At 32.9% G+C, this 15,152-nt stretch overlaps 7 protein-coding genes and 5 pseudogenes across 12 annotated transcripts, besides 2 other annotated features; 4 read left to right on the top strand and 8 right to left on the bottom strand.

Annotated features, from left to right (window-relative positions):
- Positions 1 to 126: 126 nt before the first annotated feature.
- TVAGG3_0555010 lies at positions 127 to 530 on the bottom strand (annotated as a pseudogene). Its single transcript has one exon. A coding segment is annotated over exon 1 (404 nt).
- Positions 531 to 839: 309 nt separating this feature from the next.
- TVAGG3_0555000 lies at positions 840 to 1,126 on the bottom strand (annotated as a pseudogene). Its single transcript has one exon. A coding segment is annotated over exon 1 (287 nt).
- A 20-nt stretch (positions 1,127 to 1,146) lies between these two features.
- Positions 1,147 to 5,269: a mobile genetic element.
- TVAGG3_0554990 lies at positions 2,057 to 2,729 on the top strand (annotated as a pseudogene). The gene has a single exon. A coding segment is annotated over exon 1 (673 nt).
- Positions 2,937 to 3,329, bottom strand: TVAGG3_0554980 (uncharacterized protein; the record flags this gene model as incomplete). The annotated part of the gene is made up of 1 exon (XM_051238289.1): positions 2,937 to 3,329. The coding sequence occupies one exon, from the start codon at positions 3,327 to 3,329 to the stop codon at positions 2,937 to 2,939; it is 393 nt and encodes a 130-aa protein (XP_051096113.1).
- On the top strand, positions 3,365 to 4,014 carry TVAGG3_0554970 (annotated as a pseudogene). Its single transcript has one exon. A coding segment is annotated over exon 1 (650 nt).
- Positions 4,023 to 4,462, bottom strand: TVAGG3_0554960 (annotated as a pseudogene). The gene has a single exon. A coding segment is annotated over exon 1 (440 nt).
- Positions 5,257 to 15,152: part of a mobile genetic element that runs on past the window's edge.
- On the bottom strand, positions 6,227 to 6,697 carry TVAGG3_0554940 (uncharacterized protein; the record flags this gene model as incomplete). The annotated part of the gene is made up of 1 exon (XM_051238288.1): positions 6,227 to 6,697. One exon carries the CDS (start codon positions 6,695 to 6,697, stop codon positions 6,227 to 6,229), a length of 471 nt encoding a protein of 156 aa, XP_051096112.1.
- On the bottom strand, positions 6,728 to 7,087 carry TVAGG3_0554930 (uncharacterized protein; the record flags this gene model as incomplete). Its single annotated transcript, XM_051238287.1, has 1 exon — positions 6,728 to 7,087. The coding sequence occupies one exon, from the start codon at positions 7,085 to 7,087 to the stop codon at positions 6,728 to 6,730; it is 360 nt and encodes a 119-aa protein (XP_051096111.1).
- Positions 7,546 to 8,301, bottom strand: TVAGG3_0554920 (uncharacterized protein; the record flags this gene model as incomplete). Its single annotated transcript, XM_051238286.1, has 1 exon — positions 7,546 to 8,301. A coding segment is annotated over one exon (756 nt), but the record flags the coding sequence as incomplete, so codon positions are not given.
- Positions 8,804 to 9,058, top strand: TVAGG3_0554910 (uncharacterized protein; the record flags this gene model as incomplete). Its single annotated transcript, XM_051238285.1, has 1 exon — positions 8,804 to 9,058. One exon carries the CDS (start codon positions 8,804 to 8,806, stop codon positions 9,056 to 9,058), a length of 255 nt encoding a protein of 84 aa, XP_051096109.1.
- On the top strand, positions 9,377 to 9,940 carry TVAGG3_0554900 (uncharacterized protein; the record flags this gene model as incomplete). The annotated part of the gene is made up of 1 exon (XM_051238284.1): positions 9,377 to 9,940. The coding sequence occupies one exon, from the start codon at positions 9,377 to 9,379 to the stop codon at positions 9,938 to 9,940; it is 564 nt and encodes a 187-aa protein (XP_051096108.1).
- Positions 13,407 to 13,916, bottom strand: TVAGG3_0554890 (organellar and viral DNA polymerase type B; the record flags this gene model as incomplete). The annotated part of the gene is made up of 1 exon (XM_051238283.1): positions 13,407 to 13,916. A coding segment is annotated over one exon (510 nt), but the record flags the coding sequence as incomplete, so codon positions are not given.

Raw genomic sequence — 15,152 nt, 5'->3', positions numbered from 1 at the left:
GCCATATGATAAGGATAATTAAACCATAAATACGCTTTACCTAAAGTTTTCAATCGATTATATAAATCATTATTGTTAGGCGTTTCAGGTGGTGCAGGGTATTCGAGAACATCTCTAACCATTTAATTACTTTAAAACTCTTGGTTTCTTTTTAGTTTTTAACAGTTTCTTTGCTTTTGCGATTTTAGCTAAAATATATCTTCGACCGTAATGGAACCAATTCGAACCTCCTGTTTTAGGGTCAAAAGGTCTTCCATAACCGCCAGGGTCATATGGTGCGACTGCAGTTACTGGCGCTGGTGCTGAATTAATCGGCGGTGCCTCAATTGGTGGATATTCTGGCTGTTTCTCCTTTTCTTTAAGTGAATTTAATTTAAACTCTTCGCCATTCAACTGACCTTTAAAATCTTTTAGCTGCTTAGATATTTCATTATCTTCACCTAAAAGGTTTGCGACTGGTCAGCGACCCAGTTACCTAATTTCTTTAACTTTTCAGATTTTAATTTTCTGGCAGCAGCTCCCACAAGCATTCCAGCATTATTTTTTAAAGCTTTTGATACAGCTCCACCAGTTAAACCGTCAATAGCTTTATAACCTCCATACAAAGCTGATAGTGTTGAAAATACCATTTAATGCTTATTAAAATCATTTCTCATAATGATTAACTCATAAAATTTTTCATCGGAGCTAAACGTTAATGAAACTCTGACTTTTTCACCACTGAACCTCTTTATTAGTTCATTAATTCTATCAATTATATTAGCACATCACTTACATCATCAATGATAGTAATATCATCACAAATTATTTTTACATTTAACGACGTCATTTATTACAAATTAATTTCTTCTATTCTTTAAAATTAATGACCTAATATGTGGGAGTTGCTTCCTTCCTTTCTGTGTCGGGCTTGTTTGAATCGGTGTAGATTTTTTCAGACCTGTTGAATAAGATCAGCCCCGGCAGTTGAATTATTCGGTGTTCTATATAAATTTCTATATAAATATGGTCCCGCTACCGCACCCGCAGCTAATAAAAGACCTACAGGAATTACAATTCTATTATAGTTCCGCGATTTAGGATCTTCATCAAAACTAGCCCATGCGCTTTCAGTCGTTGAACTCATTTATATATAATTAAATTTTAATAAGCGATTAATATGAGTTCGATAATAATACTATCTTTTCTGTCATCAGGAAGGACAATATCTTTTAGACTCGATGGTTCAACTAATTTTATATTAAATTTATTAACATAATTAGTTATTGAATAATGCTTCGGCGGAGAATATAAACAGTTTGATAAACATAAAATAGAATCTTCAGCGAATTCACTTATACTTGATTTAATGATTGCCGCTTCTCTGGACCAAACACCATTAAATGAAATTGATGTTAATAAACAACCATCATTTTTAATGGAAATTGATTTTGGTAAGTACTCCAGGAGGTCATTTAATGTTATCTGTTCTGCTCCGAACTGAGCAAATCGATAAAAGCATTCATCATTATTAATTCCTGTAATCTCTTGAAAATTTTTATTCGTGTATACATTTTCAATCTCATCACGACAGCACACAGCACCATCTTTTAAATCAAATATGAAACCAGCTTTTGAATTTGAATTAACACGAAATTCTATTGAATTAGTTTCAAAACTATAAAACATATCAACTTCATTAGGTTGAGGATATCCGGCACCTTTTAACTGTTCAATAAGAACCGATTTAATCTTTTTATTAAATGCTGTCATATCATCTCCTGTGTCTAAATCTATATAAATCTGTAAATCATATTGATGATTATCTCTTATTATTCCAAAGTTATATAATTCAATGGTTCGTCCTGCAGGAATGGTTTTTATCTGTCTTATTTCAATTGCTTTTTCGCCAGTGTTATAATCAACCCAGTGTTTAGGGTATTCATAAATGTATTCACCATTGATTATTTTAAACGGTTGTGAAAATATGTGCTCATAATAGATTTTAATACTTTTATCATTAAGACTGGGAACGGTATTAACAAAATTTCTGACTTGCATTTTTAATTATAATAAAATGAAACATTTATTTGAAGAAGTAGATGAAAAAATGAATGAAAAATCTGATAAACTCAATAGTTCATTAATTCTTCCCTTCAGTAAGGATTATCAGTTCTGTTCAAAAGGTGTGTATTTCTATTGCGGAAAAATGGGTTCGGGAAAGACTTTTAATTTAATTCGTCATATTTTAATTACTGAACGTTAGGTCAAGATTCATATTATGACCAAATCATTATATCAGCAACTTCAGATTCAATGGATTCAACAGCGAAGACGTTTATGGTAAAGTTCAGGCATCAGTAATTAAAGTTCCAGATAGCGAATTAATTTCTTTTCTTCAACAATATATAAGAAGAAAGAAGAAATATTATGCAATAGTTGAATTTATACAATCAGGAATGCAAAAGACCTCGGAAGAAATGGAAAGAATTATTGATAAACATCATTTGAGACAGCAGGATGGTACGTATGATATGAAACGATTGACAAACTACATTCTCTCAAAACTTTCAAAATATCCTTTTAAAAAATATCCATCAAACACTTTATTAGTTTGTGATGATTTCGCTGGTAAAGGTTTAGTTTCAAAACCAGATTCACCATTAGCTAATTTAATTACTAAAGTCAGACATTACCATGACTGTTGCAATACTTATGCAAACGTGGAGGTTTTTAGCATTAAATATTAAACGTTTAATTACTGATTTCGTTATATTTCAAGGTTTCTCAAAATACGATATAGAATTAATTTGGAAGCAATCAGGTATAACATTACCTTTTGATGAAATCTGGGATGCTTATAAATCACTCATTTCACCACGTTCATATTTAGAAATTCATATAATGACTAATACAATTAATGTTAAAAATATACCTTGGGAAAGACCAACATTATTTTAAAGCTTTATTTTTAGATGAGGTGTAGTGAATAGATTCCATCCATCTCTATCACCATTTCTGTTTATATTTTTGGTGTCATTCATGTCCACACTTTCTGGATCAGTCAGTTTTTGAGGATAAAGATTAGAATAACTGTTTTTAATTGATGGTGCTTCACCTTTTAACGCATAAACTCTATTACTTTCTGCATATTTAATGTTTGAACCACCAGAACCATCATTTACGTAAATAGTAAATGGTTTATAATCGATGTTCATATTTCGACTTCTGCCTTTTGCTTTCTTATTTAACACCTCAACATCTTTATAAACTGCGCCCGTTTCAGTGAATTCAACAAGATTTTCATTTTCAAGTTTCACGTTTAAACCTTTATCAAAGATATTATTCATTTTTATAGTAATAAAAGGTTTTTATTCTCTAGAAAATGAGAAGTAAATCCATCTTAGCCGGAGCAGTTAATGTTCCGATCGAACCTACATCTAATGTTGATTCAAGAACGACAAATAATATTATAATCAAAAATTACAGCTCCGAAAACTTGAAAGATAAAGAGCCGGAGCTAAAATCCGTTAATTTAAACACAGCTTCAAACACAAACGCTAACAGTGAAGTTAAGTTAGAATATCCACCTCCATTAGAACCAATCATATCGCGTGATGCTCAAGAAGAACTCAAAGGGTTCTCGGGCTCATTGAGCCCTAACCTTATTCAACTATTCAAACTAATCCTTCAGATAACGTAGACCATTACCTCCTTAATTTATACCAAACAATATTACTCAAAGACGATAAGAAGCTTTTGATAAATCTTATTAGTAAGAATCAAATAATTTTAACAAAGGAGGATTTAGAAAATGTTATATCAAGAATAACAGGGAAACAGTGCGTTATTGATTATCTTGACCCTGAAATCGAATGTTGTGGTCAGATGCCGGTATTTATGAAAATCGGTAGTATTAGAATAATTGAAACACCAGGAACTACAGGAGTTGAGTTTAAGTATAAATATTCGAATGAATACACAAAACTTTCAACAGAATATAAACTTTGCTTGAAATATGTTTTAACGAATTAATTTAAGATTTATATTTTTATCCCTGGTTCATCATCTAGTCCATTAGCTCTTATATTAGACCAAAAATCAACTTCTATAGTCATTTGACAGGAGCTTTAATTTCAATTGGTTCGCCTTGAAAATCAACTAATCTAAATGTCATATCTTTTAAATGGTGTGGTTGAATTCGAACCCATTTTCCTTCGTGCCTTAATAAAATCGGAAAATTAGGCATGAATACAGAATTAACGGCGTAACAGAACGATTTATATTCTATAACAGAATTTTTATTATTAACTCCTGAAATTCCTGTTACATTACTTATTTTTGATTCAACATATAAACAGTTTCCATAACATATGTAGGGTGCAGATTTCATTTCAATTATATATTTTTGATTTTCAATAGAAGATTTTAACGGTAATTCTTGATGATAAGCACCTAGTAATAAACGTGCTCGATGAGTCATATCAGTAATTTTAAATTCTTTTTCGGAACTAAATTTTATTATTCCTGAATCAGTTAATTCACAGTTAAGGCTCCGTTAAATTTTTCATCAATGAGATCCTGAATCTTTTTCTCTAACGTATCAATATCATATTTATTTCTTGCTTTAAAATGAATTTCAGTACTAATACCATCAATTTCAAATGTAATGAAATCGTTAGTGTCTGTTATAACAAATGAAGCGATAGTGCTAAAATCAAGAACTCTGAAAGCTAGTGGTTCATTCTGAAGACCAAGGTTAGTTTGTAATTTTAATGTCCCGTAATCATTAGGATCAGTACTTTGCAAATAGAACAACATTTTTATTATAATTAAAAATATGAGTATATCCGCATATTCTTATGAAGCTGATAGGGCGAAAAGATTAATTTTTGGTTCATACACGTTTTCATTTGATGATGAGCATTTAATAATCACTGATGGAAAAACTGAACATTATATCTCATGGAAAGAATATGAAAAATTTATTCCAATATTAACGCCATGTACAATGCCTTTCATAAAGGACGGTGAAATTATTGAAAAAGATAATACAACGGTTTATAGGTCTGTTTATGAAGCATTAGAATATATGTTGAATCATAATCCCGAAAGATTTGATCCAAGCACTACGCCATGTGCAATGCCCTTTATTAAGGACGGTGAAATCGTAAGAGTTCCGAATTCAACGGTTTATACAGCTGTTCAAAACAGTTTACAAAACATTTTAGCGAATATCTTTAATTCAGAAACTACAGAAATAAAATTACCGTATATAGTTAGTATACAAGTCTTGGGTACGGCGGCACTGCGTTCCACCTTACTCAACATAACCTTACCCAACATAACTTTAAATATTTACAAAACCGTTAACGTATATTTTACAAATCAAACGACAACACTAACTTAACCTTAAATATTTACAAAGCCACCCACTTCACTTCACTAACGAGCTCACTAATGTAAAAATAAACGTTCTCACTATCATTCTCATTAACGACTTCACTAATGTTCTCATAAATTTTCCTCAATATCTTCATCATCAGTGTTAACCCTATTGTAGTCATACTTGAAGCCATAAACTTTCTCTAACTTCTTAACGTACAATTTACATAACTTACCTTCGTCATCGTATGGTTTAATGATATAACTATTTCTATCTTTATACACAGTCAATGAAAAGTCAACTGGTCTCGGATGTATTTGAAAGAACATGTTATGCTCAGGAAGGAAGAATAAATGTTTAAATGTATGTTTGTTATATGTTTTGATTTGTATGAGTTGCTTTTGTTCTGTCATTACATCCAAATAAAATAAAAATAAAATATAAAAATAAACTTAAAAATTAATGATATCACCACCCTCACACGTATGAAAACATAGCACAAAAATAATGTTTATGTTAGAATGTTAGATCTAACACGTTTTCTAACACGTTTTCTAACCTTGTGAATTCATTGCTTTATAACTCTCTTCCTTTCTCCAACTCTTCTAACTTCTTCTTAAGTTCAGCAATGTTGTCCTCATGAAGTTTAATCTTCCTTAATATACCTTCTCTATCTAATGGTTGCTTTATCTTTCTAAACTGAACTCTACCATCCTTCATAGTATGAACGTAAAAACCTTCTGGAACCGCTCCTGATTTAATGTATTCTACCAAAAATTTTTGTTTCATTGCTTCAGTGACTTTAGTCGTCATTTTACTCTAAATAAAATGTTCAAATAAAATAAAACTAACATTATTTTTTCAGTAAGGAAACGCAGGAGTTTTACGATTTATTTGAGGAGTAGGTTCTGGTTTAAATGTTGGAGTCGGTTTTGGAGTTGACTTTTGAACAGGAGTTTGTACTTTCATAGGTTCAGGAGTCATTGAAGGTGTTGTTTGTGAAGGCGTTGGTTTTGACGTTGGTTTTGGCGATGGTGTCGGAGTTTGTTCAAATTCAGCTACTTCAGTATTATTTATAACATTTGCTTTGTTTCTTTTCAACATCATTACTGCTCCTGCTGTAGCTAGCAAACCTAGTGGGAGACCATATCTTATATAAGGACTTGACCAAATGCTATTTTTGACAGGAGCTGGTGGAACACCTAACCTTGGTGAAACTGCTCTTTGCCATTGTGCAGCTCGTAAGAAATATTCAATAGGTGCTCCATAATCGTTTGGTAAAGTTTGTTTCACAGATGGTGAAGGTTCACGAGAGCTTGATGAAGAACTCATTTATAAGCTTTAAAAATAAACGTTCATCCTTTATTCCTCACTGTCGTCAGTTGCTAAGTTATAGTCGTCAAGTCTTATTATTGGTATGCCTGACTGTCTTACTTGTATTGCAAAGCAACAATCCCTCATAAATCCAATAAGTGGCTTTGGTACATTTTCAGTTGCTAGTTCAATAGGTCCTTTAACAGACAATTTGTATGTTATTGGAGCAGTAGATGTTTGACCTTGCTGGAAGCAAAAGTCCACTTCTGTTGGAAAACCACATAAGAAATGTGTGTTGTCATAGCTATCCCATTTATGTTCCACACTACCATCATCCACCAATGACCTCATAACATCTTCATTAAATCCAATCATATCATTGTTTGTATTGCAAGCGTTCGCAACCATTTCATAAAATACAGGTCCATATGATTTTTCAGGTTCTGCAGGCATATTTCCATAAGCTCCCATGGAAAGCTGAAGATATTTAAACTTAGGGTTCTCAAAATTAACATAATAGTTGTCTTTCTTTCTAAATAGTGCCCAAATACTTTTAACATTAATAGGCGTATAAGCTGCTGTAAATGTTGCACTTGAACTATCTGTATTCTTTGAGAATGAACCGTCCATAGGAATCCAATCCATAACTTTAACAGGAAAACATAAAGCCTCGTTTGTATAATGTTCTACAAGTTCTGTATAAATGTTAGGGTCTAAAGAGAATGACTTTGGATGAATGAAACATTCATTAAAATCCATCTTTGTTCGAAATAGTTGCTGGGTTACAGTTGTAATAGTAACTGTTCCACTAGCTTCTATTGCCTTCGTTATCATAGTGAATGGTTCATTCCATGGAACAAATTTATTTGTCGGTGGATTTGAACTGAAGCAAATGCAACTTTAAGAGTTGGATTGAAAGCAATGATATCATTTACAGATATAGATGTGCATTGTAAGGCGTCGCTACTGAACTTTACTTTAAGCTGAATGTTTCCTGCAAAAGCTGGAATAAATCGAATAGCTTCTAATGGAAGGAATCTTCTAACAGGAATTCTTAAACGAAGCTTAAAATCAAATGATTTTCCTGCTGTAATTGGACCACTAACAATTTGTCCTGTTCTGCATGTTCCCGAATGACTCCATACATCTTCATGTCGAGTCTTTGAGAAAACATCTACTTTCTTTATTTGTTCGGTAGTTTGTGAGTTTGAAGTTATATATGCTTCTTCTCTTGCGTTGTCTTGAGAATATACGATACGACCATTTGCAAGGATTTGATATCCAGCAACTGCATAGAAAGCGTCATCGAAACCAATCCAAAATCCTGGTGGGTTTGTTTTATTGGAACCTGAACCAATTTCTTTATCTACAATAAATTGACCTTCCATTTTATACGTAATGAATGTATTGTAAAGGTCCAACATATTTTCACCAGGAGGTGAGAGATTGAATGTTACCCATGTGTTATCTTTAGCAGTTCCAGGTTGTGATGGAATCTTTGCGTCAGAATATTTTCTATTAGTGTCACCAATTTGAACTGCATTGTCTATGATATCGAAATATGAGCGAATCTGATGAATATGCTCTGCTGGAGTAAATTCGTTTAACTGTTCGTTCTGCATGTATTTACTTCAGATAAAAATATCTATTTACTTCATTATTCTCACTCTTCTTCTTGGTATTCGTGGTGGAAGTTGTTTCTTGACATTTTCAATGAACTGTACATTCTCTTTTGTCTCAACTTCTTTCACTGGTGGGTCAGGGTTCTTTGACTCGGTTTGTTTTTCAATGAAATTCACGAACTTTGCAATAAGCTCTTGGTTCGTTATTGAAAGTACATCTGGCTTCTTTTCTTCTTGTTCTTTGACTCAGTTTGTACAGAAGGTTTTATATGGGCTTCGTGGACTTCACCCTTGCCATGCACCTTAATGTTGTCGCTCTCTGCATTCGCTAATGGAACCTTTCTTTTTCTTACATATATTTTACCATCTTTACTCTGACTTACATAATAGAAAGGATGTTGTATTCCTCTGCGTCATTTAATATAATAGACTCTCGTTCTGATTTTGACAAGCTCATTTTACATCGGTTAAAGTTTTAATTTAGTTTTTTATCTGCAGTCAAATGACTCAGTCAAATCCTACGGACAAGACCCAAGGGGTCATAGATGTTGAAGCATTGAAGAAAGAAATTCGCGAGCAAATTTTATCCGAACTGAAGGAACAAAAACAAGAACAAAAGCCAGAGAGACCAAAGAGAAAACTTAGTGAAAAACAACTAGCTGCATTAGCTGCTGGAAGACAGAAGAACCCACGTTTGCTGGCGAAAAAAGCTAGAGAAGAAGCAAAAGCTAAAGAAGCTGAAGCAAAGAAAGAGTAAATGGTTTATTTTTATCCGAATTAAATGTATAGACAAATACCTTTATCTGTTGCGTTCAGTAGTGAAAACCCTGACGTCAAAATAAAGGGGAACAGAGTAACGTTTAAGTTTCCAACAGACTGGATTGTGAACATAAATGAAGAGAAGTACATTGGCATAACATCTATGTATATAACACGTGCTTTCAGAAAGGTTGACTTTATACTTCAAGTCGAGATAGAAAATGACGAACAGTCTTTAAGCGCCCAAAACATTCACATATACAAATACTTTAAAGGCGATACAACATTGCAACAATGTATGATTTCATTTAATGAGATGTTCGAGAAAAAGTTCAACATTGAAGTACAAACTTTACAGCCTTTACGTGAGTTTCTTGCACAACTGAAAGAAGAAGGTAGTCAGCCACAACTTATAGACTTTCATTATGAATTTAATGAAAATGAAGATGGAACTCATGACTGTCAATTCATTGTATTCTCACCATTCAATGAAGTCGCTAAAAAGAAAGAAAATCCATTACGTATAAGATTTCAAATCTCCGAACCAAGTGATGATTTTAAGAATGTTTTCAATTATGATGCAATGCTTCCGAGGAAAAATGAATTTTCAAAGATTGTAACACCTGGCATTTGGGATAGAAAGCAAGCAATACTTTACTCTAATATAGCCAAAGGCGTTGAAAATGAGTTCATTGGTCATACAAGAACTTCACCACTTCCTAACCCTAAATACTATAAATTAACTGGCTTCAATCGTGAGTTTTGGATAGACATGTACTCCACTCATGACCATAAATGTCCAGTGTTCTTGCCTCCAGATGGGAAGGACTGTCTCTACATTGAAGCACAACTCTTAAACTCTACCATCGCAGTATTGTAAAATCTACGCTAGCTTTATTTTTATCACGAATGACCTCATTGCTGACAAAAAATAAATGACCTCAGAACTTCAACTTACGAATAAAGCTTGTTTTAGTCGTTATTGAAAAGTTGAACTTTTCAGCAAAGCAAGGTTGACATGACTTACATAAGTCGAATGCAATCTCTTGACCATCATGAAGTGCTTTGTAAAGTTTCATTAAACTGAACTCAGAGTCTTTGTCATATGTTCCAACAGGTATGTGAATGTTCTTATCTTCATTGTAATAGCATTGTATAGCTTTCAGGAAACATTTCATTAGCGGTTAAAAAAGCAATAACATCTTGCTTCACGCCTTTCATTCTGCAGTGAAATGCAACTTCATTTAAATCGTTAGTGAGTAAGTCTATGTAGGTCTTCTTTCCACAGAAAATACTTTTATAAGCTAAACTTTGTTTTCCAGGTGTTATTTCTGCAAAGTCGCTATGAAATTGACCAAGGTTCTTTCCTATAAGTTCTCTACCGTATCTCTTCTTAAACTCTGCTGCAAGCTTTGGGATGTCTTCATTATATAAGTGCATACTGTCGGTATCCTGGTAAAAGATATTTGAAGTCCCATGTCCTCTGCAGTACAGAATACTTCATTCATAATACGTTTTGACATAGACAGAATATTAACACCAAGTGGACAGAAGTTAAAGTGTCTGCAAATGCTTTTCGTTAGCTTGAAAATAGTTTTATCTGAACCATCCAAACCTTCGAACTTCACTATATGGTTGTAATTTCTTATAGCATATCTTATAGCATCTTTGTCATCTACTATGGTTATTTTTGACTCAATAGGAGATAGAATAGTTTTGCCATAAATGCTGTTCAGAATGAGTTTTATAATTTCTTGTAAGGGGTTTTCTTCTTTCTTATACTTTAACCTTAACTCAAACAACTTCTTTACTTCATCTCTTATTCTCATATCTCTGTTTCCATCGTAATAGTATCCTTGCAACACTTCACATTTGACACCTTGATATTTTATGAGGTCTTGTAATGTTATATGGTCAACATACATGAGACAGCAAGTGTTTGAACTTCTTGGAACGTTAAGTTCTGGATTTAGTTCAGGGTCGCAAACTATTAAATGAAAGTGTCTGGGTATACCAATCTCTGTTATCTTAATGAGAACAAAGAAGCCAGACATAAACTTTTCACCAATGGGTTCCTTTTGGTCGTCATCGAATAAATGTCTCATGAGATACTCTGTGCTTAACATTTCTTCCTTCAATACTTTTGGAATACCTTCTAAAGTATAAAGTCTTGCTATAGCTGAAGGATATAATGAAACAGTGTCGAAGTCAGCAATGAGTTTCTTTTTGCTCTTTTGTTTCATGTTATCTGACAACATACATCTTCCACCTTGAATGCATCTCGAAATAAATTCTCTTGGTTTATTTGAGAGGTCATAAAGATTTCCATTCGGGAAGTATACTCTGTTCTCAAACAATTTGTTAGCAATAGAACAAATACTAACGTAGTCATAAACGTTTAAATCAAACTCTTTCAATAAGTCATTGCGGAACTTTACAAAACCTTCTCTTAAAATTCTTACATCTTGTTTGCAGTAAAACGTGCTATATTTTTCTAAGTCGAAGTGGTTTTCATCTATTCTGCAACCTTTGATGGAATCTATGTTCTTCATAAATGTATCTGCATCATGGATAAACTTACATGCTTCAGAAATGACACCAGTTCTGTTGTCATTTGCTAACAAAACACTGCTGTAGTAGTTATATGGAAATACTTCTTTCGGTCCTGTTTGTAAGTTAAACATAGCAGGAAATAGTTTAAGCTTCTTATTTATAACACTGTAAGAGTCTTTTATAATAATTGCCCGTCCTTTATATAAACCAGTTATTTGCATTGTTCGTGAACCTTTAATGATGGGAGTTCCTTTCACTTCTGTCATGTGTCTTAAGATGAAGTTTATGTCATAACTGAGGTTGGAAATATATTAAACTCTTGTCAGGAAGTCTTTCCAAAAATTCTGTTGCACAGTTTTGACCCCAAATACTTTCACTAACTGAACCATCTTCACTGTCATAACAGATGTTAAAAGCTTTATGAAAGCCATCCGTACTACACTCAAAGTCAGCAAAGAAAACGTGCTCAGGTATGAATTTACATTTAGCTTTATTTACTTCTTTTGACTCTGCTTTCTTCTTCAGTTGTACACAATACTTTGGAGCATATGTCAAATCTTTAAATGGTGCAAGGTTCTGTTTATATAAGTCAGTCGTATGTGAAAAGTTCTCCATAAGAAATAGGTTCGAAATATTTGCACTCCCACAATGTTTTCATAACATCCCATAACGGTGTTGTTCTATCATAACGAACTACATATTTATCTTCTCTCTTTGTATAAATCTTCATCTGTTTCTCAATGTTCATTCCACCACAAGCTTTGAGAATTTCTTTAGTTTCGAATGAAATATGTTGTCATTGGAAGTCTTTCATTTAGCATGTAGTGGTCTTCAACAAGAAGTAAGTCAATAGTTCTAACAGTTTCGCATTCTTTTGGTATATATCTCTTTATTTCATTATGTCTTGAGTCATTGAAATAACCAATGGTAACATTAATGCTATACCTGTTGCGTCAGAAATTTCTTGTACTTTACTTTGAGGAAAGTCTCTAACACGAATGACTTCTCTCATGTGGTCAATAGTTTCTTCATTTACTCCAGCCTGAATGCAAGCATAAACGAAACAATTTCTCTGTCATAAGTGTTGCAGTTCTTTTGTTCAGTTCATTGAAGATTTGGTAGCGTTCAAGATTTATAGGTAATGTGCAAAGATACTTCCAGAACTGACCGCTTCTCTTCTTATAAAACTTCTTTTCACCATTATCTTTCCAAAAGCTTTCTATAAGTGCTGGGTTTCCTGTTTGCTTAAGAGCTTCCAAAATGGCTTTCTGGTCATTTGTCAGTGTGCTTTCATCTCTATATGGTCTCTTTTTTGGTTTGCCTTTCTTTACATCTGACATCGTTAAGCCTTCATATTCTGTTAAATCATACATCTTTATTTCGGTAAGATTCTTTATGTTTGTCAAGAAGAAGTCATAGTGCATTTCAACAATACCTGCAGCATTTGCTTCTATCTCTGATATAAAGTTCTCCTTCAAGAGCTGATGTAGTAATGTTCCAATATTATTGAGGTTTAACGTAGAACATTCATACTTTCCACCAAGTTTATAACATACCATCCATCTCTGTTGGGAGTTTATTTTAATTTTCTCTAAGAGTCTCATGAAAACCTTACCGAAATGTTTGTGTAAATATTCTCTGTTTGGTTCATCTAAAGCTTCGATGTTAAAGTCAATGAGTCTATTGCCTGACTTCACATTCCTCTTCCTATTTTCTTCATCTTTCTTTAACCATCTCTCACCTTCTTTTGGTTTGTCGTCAATGGAACGAATGACATTATTAGCTTTGCGAACTTGTTCTATAGCACTTTTAAACATCTCTCTTCTCTGTTGTTTCAGTGTGTCATCTCTTCTTCTTGTTTCACCAACGTTTGCATTTGTTATGTCAAACATTTCTCTTCTTACTTCATGTGGTACAGCTCTTCTTGTTTCACCAACGTTTGCATTTGTTATGTCAAACATCTCTTGACGAACGTCATGTGAAAGAGCTTTACGAGTATGACCAACGTTTGCATTTGTTATGTCAAACATTTCTCTTCTTACTTCATGAGGTATTGAACGTCTATGATATAAGTCAATAGCAACGTCATTTAAAGGAAATGCTCTTGCATGGACTTCGTCCTCGCCGCGTTGCGGCTTTATGAACTCATGAATTCTATCATAAGTTATTTCACCATTATAGTCATTGAGGATGTCAGCGAGTGCCTTTTTGTTTGTTGTGTAATGCTTTGCAACATCTATATTAGCTTCTGTAAGAAGTTGTTTTATTTCCGAGTGTTCTAACTTAGACAACTTCCGATACATCTTTAGTAGGAAATAAAAAAAATATTTTTGAAAAAATTAGATTAGATTTTTTTAAGTTATTTTTCAAAATAATTTAATATTTTTATTTTAATGAAACACATGCAAGATTGCAAGTTCTTTTCATACAATGCTCTCGCTACTGTCATCAAGAATGAGTTCAATAATGCTTCAAACGTCAATGTTATCTTTAACAAGAAGTTTGTGAAAGAATCTAAGTTTGGTCAGTATGTCAGACCATTAGCTATTGTCATTGACCGCAAACGTTATACTTCACAAGAGTTAGCAGTAGTTTTGAAACAAAAGGTTTCTTCGTGAATGTCAAAGATACTCATTATACTATTATAAAGAACTCCAACATTGACTTCTTCAGTATTGCTATGAATCTTTCCGAACAGAAAGAATATAAGAAGGGTGAAACAAATGTGAAATATTATTCTTCATCTCTGAAAACAATAACGAACAAAGATGTTATACAAAAGTTCTTACCAAAGGTTGAAGAAGCTTCTATTGACATTGACGAAGGAAGTGAAATGGTTGAAGAAATTGACCCTGACGTCATTTAAGCAAAAATATATTTTTGGTTAGTCTTCATATCGATATTTTACAACAATTCCCCAATGTATAAACTTTTCATACGCTTTTTCATAAGCTTTATATACCTTCAGAAATTTTGCATAATCTTTAGAAGCATTTAGATATTGTTTAAATGCTTTGTATGTCTTCAGAAATTTTGCATAATCTTTTACATGTTGTTCGTTCTCTTCTTCTGTCATGAGTTCCGAATATTCTAAATTCATGTTCTTTCATATGAGATAAAATTTTATAAAAAAAATAAAATTAGCTTAGATTTTTTTATTCTTCCTCTTTGAAGTTATCGAAATATTCTGTTATTTTTTCCTTCAGTAATGTTAAGTCTTCTTTGAATGTAAGTATTGTGCAACCTTTGATGTCATAGTGTGTTTGAGGAAGAGTATTTTTGACAATTTCCTTTATTTGCTCATTCGGTGTCATTGAAATCGGTAAGTTTTCACGATAGAACCAGTTTCTGTCAGATTTGTAAATCTTAGCAAGGTCATAAAAGCTTTTGTTGTTTCTTCTGACTAAATGCAACATAACCATATCTCTATCTTCTTCTTTCTCCAACTCTTCAGTATATATCATATACTTATAACTCTTTTCCTTTCCTTTTGGTACCGAACGTGGTATTCTTTTCTGTATGCTTTTGTCTTTGGATTC

This window comes from Trichomonas vaginalis, chromosome II (genome assembly GCF_026262505.1).
Source record: "Trichomonas vaginalis G3 chromosome II, whole genome shotgun sequence".
In the NCBI taxonomy this organism is placed as follows: domain Eukaryota; phylum Parabasalia; order Trichomonadida; family Trichomonadidae; genus Trichomonas; species Trichomonas vaginalis.
The sequence above is the reverse complement of the archived record's forward strand: the minus strand, read 5'-3'. Positions and strand labels throughout refer to the sequence as shown.